This window comes from Coptis chinensis, chromosome 6, assembly GCF_015680905.1.
Source record: "Coptis chinensis isolate HL-2020 chromosome 6, ASM1568090v1, whole genome shotgun sequence".
In the NCBI taxonomy this organism is placed as follows: Eukaryota; Viridiplantae; Streptophyta; class Magnoliopsida; order Ranunculales; family Ranunculaceae; genus Coptis; species Coptis chinensis.
In genome coordinates, this window is record NC_141461.1 from 56,400,744 (window position 1) to 56,409,427 (window position 8,684).

Below are 8,684 nucleotides of genomic sequence, written 5' to 3' on the forward strand. Positions count from 1 at the left end.
AGGTTGGTAAAATTAATTTGCCAGTCACAGTAGGTCCTAAGGTTGTAGGAGTTGACTTTGTTCTGGTAGACTGCCCATCCATATATAATGTCATTCTAGGCAGAGATTGGCTTCATGCAATGCATGCAGTGGTGTCCACTTATCACCAAGCTGTTAAGTTTCCAACAGCAGAGGGAACTTGTAAGATCCGAAGTGACCAGATTGCATCTCTGAAATGCCATGAGCATGCGATGGATGATTATAAAATGTCTGAGGTCAGAGGACACACCATTCTCAACACTAAGCAGAAATAGCAATTACAGCAGGGCTGGACCAGAGCACCAATGAGGGCAGCCAAAGCACCTCGGGAGGCACCAACCAAGGGACCTCCAACAGTCGATAAGATGAAAGAAGTGCAAATAGGAGAAGAAGAAAGTCAGACCACCTTCATCTCTAAAGAACTTTCTAAAACAGAGAAAGAGGCTTTGGTGGCCTTATTGAAAAGTAACAGAGTTATCTTTGCTCAGAATCCAACAGATATGCTCGGTATTGACCCCAGCGTCGCTTGTCAGAGATTAGACATCAACCCAAAAGTCAAACCGGTAAGGCAGAAACCACGGAGAATGGCCCCAAACAGGAAACTCTTAATGAACAAGGAGATTGACAAGTTATTGGAGGCTGGATTTATTCGACCAGTTGAATACCTAACTTGGGTTTCCAACATTGTAGCAGCACCAAAGAAGAATGGAAAGCTCAGAATTTGTGTCGACTTCACAGACATGAATGAAGCTTGCCCACTACATCCTTATCTTATACCCAGAATTTCAAATATGGTGGATGCGACATATGACTTCAATAAACTATCTTTTATGGATGCAAGCTCAAGATATTATCAGATTGTACTACACTATGATGACCAGGAGTATACAACATTCATCACAGACAGAGGCCTATATTGCTATGTTGTTATGCCATTCGGCCTAAAGAATGATGGAGCCACATACCAAAAGCTTGTTAATACTATCTTTGCTTATCTTATTGGGGTTATTATGGAGGTTTATATTGACGACATGGTTATGAAGTCAAGCGAAGAATGCGATCATCTTGCTGACCTGCAGAAAGTATTTGATTGACTAAAGAAATACAAAATGAGGCTTAACCCTGCCAAATGTTCATTTGGCCTATCTTCAGGCAAATTCATAGGGTTCATGATGACCCACAAGGGAATTGAAGCTAACCCGGAGCAAATTCGAGCTATTCTTGACATGCCACCCCCTACCTGCAGAAAGGAAGTACAAAGGCTCTTAGGTCGTCTTGCGGCTCTCTGTCGTTTCATATCTCGATACTCTAATAAATGTTAGCCATTCTTTTAGATTCTGAAAGGTGCATCAACCTGGAATGAAGATTGTGAAAAGGCTTTCTCTGAAATCAAAGCCTACCTTACCTCTCCCCCAATTTTGGTTAGTCCAAAGGCTAGAGAACCTGTAGGAATTTATCTTGTTGCAACTGACTCTGCAGCCAGTGCAGTCATTTTTGTTGATGATTCTGAAGAAAAGCCGGTTCATTTTGTTAGCAAAACACTAACTGTAGCAGAAAGTTGTTACTCCAAAATTGAGAAAGTCGCGTTGGCCTTAGTATATGTAGCTCTGCGGTTAAAGTCGTATTTTCAGGGGAGAACGGTGAGGGTTTATACTGAGTATCCTCTACAAAAGACCTTCGGCAAACATGAGGAATCAAATAGGCTGATTGAATTGTCGAGTTACCTCAGTGCATATGATATTGTTTATGAGCCAAGGACTGCAGAAAAGGGGCATGCTCTAGCCTCTCTTATGGCAGATTTTCCTGTGGATGACATCCAACTAACCCCAGAATTAGCAGAAGTAGAACAACTTCCTGATCATTTTGTTCAGTTCCCTGCACAAACTGAGGAATTCTCACCTAGTACACCCAATTCTGGGGGCGAGCGCATTCTTGACAATAATCAAGCTCTCTGGACCATCTTCACCGACGGTTCAAAAAATGCATTCATATCTGGTCTAGGTTGTGTACTTATCAGCCTGAAAGGACATAAAATTGAAAGGCCAGTCAGACTAGGCTTTTCGGCCTCTAATAATGAAGCCAAATATGAAGTTGTTATCTATGGTATGAATGCCGCACTTAAGCTGGGAGCAAAGAACATTCAAATGCTAACAGATTCTCGCTTGGTGGCTAATCAATTGGGTGGTACTTTTCAAGCAAAAGATGAAAGGATGGCAGTATATTTGACAGTCATCCACCAATTGGCTGTGCAATTTGACAAAATCTCCATCAGTCAAAGGCCAAGGAATGAAATTAGGCACGCTGATGCACTAGCTTACCTCTCTGCAACTGTCCAGCTAGATGAACCAAGAGAAATCCAAATTGATTTCCAACAAGAGCCGAGCATCAATCTAAAACCAATGAGACTTCATGAGGCATATGTTATAGAGTGTAACGCATTACAAGTCTGTGTTGTTAACACTCGATGAAGAAAAAGAGAACAGGCAAATGGTGCATCTTCAGAATCTAAAGATCCAATTGATGCTGAGGATCACCAGACTTTGGCATCCTTATGCAAACAACTCAAAAGAAAGCATCCTACAGTCAATAATTCAAATCAAGGAATGAACCCTGGTAACCTTGGTAGTATTGGAGGCAACCATGAAAATACCGGGGGCGACATCATCCCCACTGAAAACGAAAAGTCTGAATCTAAAGCAGAATCTGAAGAGGAAACTCTTGATGATTTAGAGGTAAGGGACTTAGAAATCTTGGCACTAGAAAAATTTGATTGGAGGCTACCCTTCATCGAGTATCTGAACTCAGGGAATCTCCCCACAGAGAAAGCTTTATGTCATAAGGTTAAGCGAGAGGCATGAAAATTCGCAATATTGTTCACTAAAGAAAGAGTCGCTCGACTTTACAAAAGGCCAATGGGGTTCGGGCTACAGTTAAGATGTCTTACCCCCAAAGCAAGGTGAAATGATACTTAAAGAAATTCATGCTGGTGTTTGTCGGAATCACTCGGCAGGTCGCAGTCTTGCCCACAAGGCTTTAACGAATGGTTATTGGTGGTCATACATGCAAAGAAACACAAAACGAATCACTCAAATTTGTGTCATGCCAGAAACATGCTAAAGTTGGAAAACTACCAGCCACAGAATTATACCCAATTCTCAGCCCTTGGCCTTTCTCAAAATGGGGGATCGACATCGTGGGACCTTTGCCTAGGGCACCTGGGAGAGTTCGTTTTTTGTTGGTGGCTACTGACTACTTTACAAAGTGGGTCGAAGCCACAGCTTTGGCTTCAATAACTACTGCAGATGTAAAGCGATTTCTATGGCGTGATATTATCTGCAGGTTCAGAGTACCTTTAGAATTAGTATCAGATAACGGTTCCCAGTTTGGCTCCACAGAGATGCAACAATTCTGTGGGTCTATGAGCATAAGGCACAACTTTTCTGCTCCTTACCATCCTGAAGCAAATGGCCAAGCGGAGGCTATTAATAGGGTAATCTTAGATACCCTTAAGAAAAGGCTTATTGAAGCTAAAGGCAACTGGGTTCGTCAGCTGCCTGCTGTCCTATAGGCATATAGGACTACCCCTAGAAGGTCCACAGGTTTTTCATAATACTCTTTAGCATATGGTGCAGAAGCAATACTCCCAACAGAAATAATAGCGCCAACAGCCAGAACTGAAACAGTAAAATTCGAAGTTGAAAATGAAGTATTAGCTTATGACAAAGCTCTTATTGATGAACGTCAAGATACAGCTCTTCAACATTTAGTTAAATATCAAGAAAACATGAAGCGCAGTCATGACAGGAAGCTCAGAGAACGTGTCTTCAAACCTGGTGACTGGGTCCTCAGAAAAGCTAGGAATTTTGATAACTCGAGCGCGGGTAAGTTTTCTGAAAATTGGGAGGGGTCGTTCATGTGGATAGGTTGGCATCTAAGGGTTCTTATTACTTAAAATCTTTAGCCAGCGATGTCATGAGTAAAGCATGGAATGCTTCTCATCTTAGGAAGTTTTTTAAATAAATGATGCACTGAAGTTATTTAATAATGGCGTGAAAATCTTTAGCCGGCGATGTCACGAATATCATGGCTTATCATCTTAGCAAGCTTTTCTTTATATCATGTACAGAGTCATTGAATAACCACTGAATTAAATGATCATTTACTGTCCTTCATTATTTGCCTCATCAGAAGTTAATGTAATACTTTTATTAACATTGCTATGAATTTTGAGCATAGCAACACTACAGAAATCCAGGTTCAAGCGCACAGCGCCTAGTCAAGTTCGGACTGGTGGTTAACCCTTCCAACTAGACACTCTGTAGGTTCCAACCTAAGAGAACCAAGCTGGTATAGAAGACTTTCTGATCAAATCTCTACCATCTTTACAAAACCAGGTTCAAATGCTCAGCATGCCTGGTCAAGTGAAAAAGCCTCATTTTTACTTGCAAAAATTTAAAGCTACAACATGTTTGCACTTGGAAGTGCAGGAAATATTAAATGCACACTCTGAAGCCCAGCTGAATGGCATCAATGATCTAGCTTGGTACAGACCAGAGCGTCCCTCTTGCCTGTTCAAATCCTTATAATTGACTGAGGCCGATGATAAGGCAAGTGCTGCGAGCGTGACGGCTTGAAAAATGTCCCGTATGACTAAAGTATCGGGTCCAGGTATATGGCTTTGACCATCTTGCCTGGCTTCGGCGTGAAACAAAAATCCTCGAAGTTCAAAAAGCCAACACACATAAGCGCACTGTGCGTTGGTCCGAGTGAATGGCGTCGACCCTCTGGCTCGGTCCTATTTGTGAACTGGGTAACTCCGAACTTTTAAGACTTTAAAAACCCAAGTGCTGGATGCAATCTATCCCTTGGAGGCGCCGCCAAGTTTGGATAGAGAACATCGCTTGGTACGGTTGAGTGACATTGATCCTCTAAACCGAAGCAAATATGCATAGAATCAGACTCTGCGCATTAACGTCATCTCTGAGCTTCATAGCAAAAGAAGTAGAAGCTCAGCCCAGCTATGCTTCAGGCTAGCTGGGATAATCTTCTTTTTTTTAAAATTGTCCGAGATAACACCTTCAAAGGTTCAACTATATGGACTTATTTATATCTGAGCGGTACTACGAAATTGCTCAGTCCGATTACGCTTCAATCAGGTTATTCTACAAAATCGTCATTCGATATGTATTCTGAGTATGGCAACATGCTCAGCCCGGTTGTATTTGTTCAACCGAGTTATTCTACAATGGAATTATATTGGTGAATCGCCAAACATCAATTCCTTATCAATTCTATTTCTTTTCACATTATGCTGATGAAAATCTCCAATTTTACCAGTATACACAGTAACTTTCTTATTCAACACTACACGTGAATCGTATCCACACGTAGTGGTGGGGGTAGTATATAGCTTTGTTAATATTCAAGCCAATACTTTTCAAGTTCTATTTTATTGCCAAGCCACTGTTGAAGATTTTTCATTTCAGAAAAGTCTATGGCTTCAAAATATCCTTACAGGCCACATCAGGGTAATTCAATATAACTAAAGTGCAGGAGCCTTCAAAATATCCGAACTACAAACGGAAGATACATAATAAGAAAGGCAAAATGTCAAGCTGGCTAGTCTGTAACACGATTCTTGAGCAGGCACAACTCCTCAACTAGATGCCAGTTTTCTTGCACCACATGACATGTATTCTCCTCACTCAGACGACAATCACTTTCCATAGCTCGTACTACATTCTAGGACTCCCTGAGCTTATCAACTAAAGTAATTAGTTCTAAGTCTTTAGATGCAATCATCTCATCACGAGCAGACAGTGTTTCTCTAAGTCGACAACATTCCTCTAACAAAGTGGTAACATGGTCTCGTGAACGTTGAGATTCTAGCTCAGTCTCGGCACAAGCCTCACGAAAAAGGGTGGAGGACTTAATCAAGACCTCCTCGGCATGCTGAAAAGATAGTGAAAATGGTACCGAACCGGAACAAGGGTCTTTTCTAACTCTTTTAGCATAGCAGTTATCTGTAGAATTATCTCTCACTCTGTGGTTCCCGGAGTGACTAGAGACATGGACAGAGTGAGTCGACTGTACATCATCTGCAGTATCAGGAATAACATAACGAGTACCCCCTCCATTCACATCGGCACTAACATGGTTCTACTCAGTGACGACACCAGAGGCGGTGACCTCAACAACACCCTCAGCATGTGGATGTTCTCTAGAGCCTCGCATAACAATTGGAGAAGGAGGGATAGAAGTAGACTTGGAAATGGCGGCTCGGGGAGAATGCAAACCCAAGCTGCAGGATCTCAAACTAGGATCAGGATGCCTTGTGGTAATCGGTGGAGCATCGTCTTCGTCAAAAGAATAATAGATGTAACACCGACGCCGTGCAAGATTCTCTACCCTATCACCTATGTCAGAATTCTGAGCACCATCACCCAATGAGCCAGGGAGGATGATATCTGAAGGAGCAATACAAGGAAGCCTCCTTGATGCCATAGGTTTAACACACTTCATGTCCCTTTTCTGAAGCTCCAGTAGTATCGGGCATCATAGACTGAAGAGGATGAACAATGTATGCAGCAGCCCATGCAACGATTGTATCAAGGTAACTCAAGTCCCTAATAATCTCTGGAAGACCAAACAAGGTTTGAAGGTTATGCTGAACTGCAATCTCATCAACTTCACTCACCACAGCATCAGAAATCTAGGTATCTGTTAAAGAAAGAACTAAATTGAGCTGCAAAATAAAGAAAACTATAGACGAAGAAAATAATTTCTTAAGGAGCTCACCTGAGAAATTATTTGGAACATCCATTCCATGGCCTGCCCAACCTTGAACTCTGTAGGCTGGTGTATGCCATGTTAAGTAATGAGTAGGGGGATGGATAAACTTCCTATCCGAAGAGACAAAGTCGACTGTGAAGAAATCTGGAACTACGGGTATATCAGCATTGGAATGCTTGTTCGGGAAAAACGTTATCGGATTCTCTTTCTCTTCTCTACCATGTGGCTGCTCCGCGTGACAAAGAGGGGGCAATGTGTGGACCCTCATAAATGGTCCACATGGCTTTACCTAATCCTCCTCATTTGTGGCCTCGTTGGATCGACTTGTGTAGTGAGACATCCAACTCGATGGAATGCTCAGCAGCACAATACCTCTGTGGACCAGCTGGGCATAATCTCTGGACATGACACCCAAACTGGACCCTTCATATCTGCAGGCCTAGCCCTGGTTCGTAGCAAGGTCACAAAATGGCATGTGGGCCAAGCCTCACTATAATAGCTCGTAATCAGCTGCAAACTAGGGATAGATTTTGACTCTATCTAATGTAACTGAAAACTAGGGATAGATTTTAGCTCTATCCAATGTAATTGAAAATAAGGGATAAGGATCCATATCCAGATATTCCCTAGTTTTTTGGATGGTTACATATTGAAAAGTTTTTACCAACAGAACTACATTGAAAAACTCCACACTCCGGAGATTTTCAGAGACTTGATCCCTCTGGGGTATGTAGGCAGCCACTGAACTAAAAAGTGGTTCAGTCTCAACAACTAAGACATTTTTTCTTATACAACGAGTTCAACAAGGTGCGCAAGGTCTAAAATTGTTTTGTAGTAGCGATGATATTCAAAAGGCCAGTTTTTGTTTTAAGAGTGTCTGGATAGATCTGTTTTGCTTTAGTTTTTGCCCCGACATTATCTTATATTCCACTATAAGGCCAAGTCTCTCTAACAAAGCCCTTTCATTCCGATCGGCTTGAATTGTAGATAACTAACCCTGAAGATAAGTCTTTGTTTCTGTGATTATTCTGTTCCTCACCACTTCCCTTGGTTGCGAGCAATTTCTAAATCTCCTAAAATTCCTTTCTTGCCAAATATAACTGACAATGGCACATATGAAAACCTTTCAAGGACTTCGTGTTACACCTACGAATAAATTCCAGCCATACTCCATTACCATCAGTCGCATTCAGGAAGAATCCCAATTCTTGCTTAACACCATTCCAAATATCTTTGCTATATTGGCACTCAAAGAACAAGTGCAAAGAATTCTCCCTACTCTGGTTACAAAAACAACAAAAAGATTGTTGTATCACCTTCTTCTTAACCAATCTGTCTTGGGTAGAGAGGTTATTTGAGAGCAGTTGCCATATGGTAAAGGAGTGCCTAAGTACCACATACTTCCCCCAAAATAAACTGCACCACCTCACTTTCTCCTTTGGAATTCTCATGGCTGCATATGTGGCTTTGGAGCTGAAGAGACCATTTGGAGATGGCGTCCAAACGATGGTATCTCTATTTATGTATCCATTGATTTCAGTGTGAAGGATATTGCTTTTGAGAGATGACTGAGGCAATTCTCTTACTAACCTATTCCATTGCATATCCATGATCAGTTCGCTAACTTTTGCTGTAAGAGGGAGCTGAATATGATCTCGTGTGAATGCATTCTCAATAAGTGGAAACTCACTACACCACAAATCATACCATAGGGAAGTGTCTTCACCATTGGCTATAACATATTTAGTGAAGTTCCTAGCATTAACCCTTGCCATCAGAATGTTTCTCCATACCCATGAACAGTCTTTTAGGATTTTCATTGACCTGAAGTGCTTGTCTTTGATGTGTTGGTTCTAGACCCATTTCACCCATAA

At 41.7% G+C, this 8,684-nt stretch overlaps 1 protein-coding gene across 1 annotated transcript; it reads left to right on the top strand.

Moving 5' to 3' along the window:
* The first annotated feature begins 1,127 nt into the window (after nucleotides 1-1,127).
* LOC147493701 (uncharacterized) lies at nucleotides 1,128-2,486 on the top strand. Its single transcript, XM_086567917.1, has 2 exons — nucleotides 1,128-1,271; nucleotides 1,353-2,486. The coding sequence occupies exons 1-2, from the start codon at nucleotides 1,128-1,130 to the stop codon at nucleotides 2,484-2,486; spliced, it is 1,278 nt and encodes a 425-aa protein (XP_086424043.1).
* The last annotated feature ends 6,198 nt before the right edge of the window (nucleotides 2,487-8,684 follow it).

Bases quoted from the DNA above. Each gene is read 5' to 3' on its own strand.
- LOC147493701 (XM_086567917.1), top strand. From the start codon at position 1,128: ATGAGGCTTAACCCTGCCAAATGTTCATTTGGCCTATCTTCAGGCAAA. The intron at 1,272-1,352 runs GTACAAAGGCTC...CCATTCTTTTAG, and splicing joins CCCCTACCTGCAGAAAGGAA to ATTCTGAAAGGTGCATCAAC.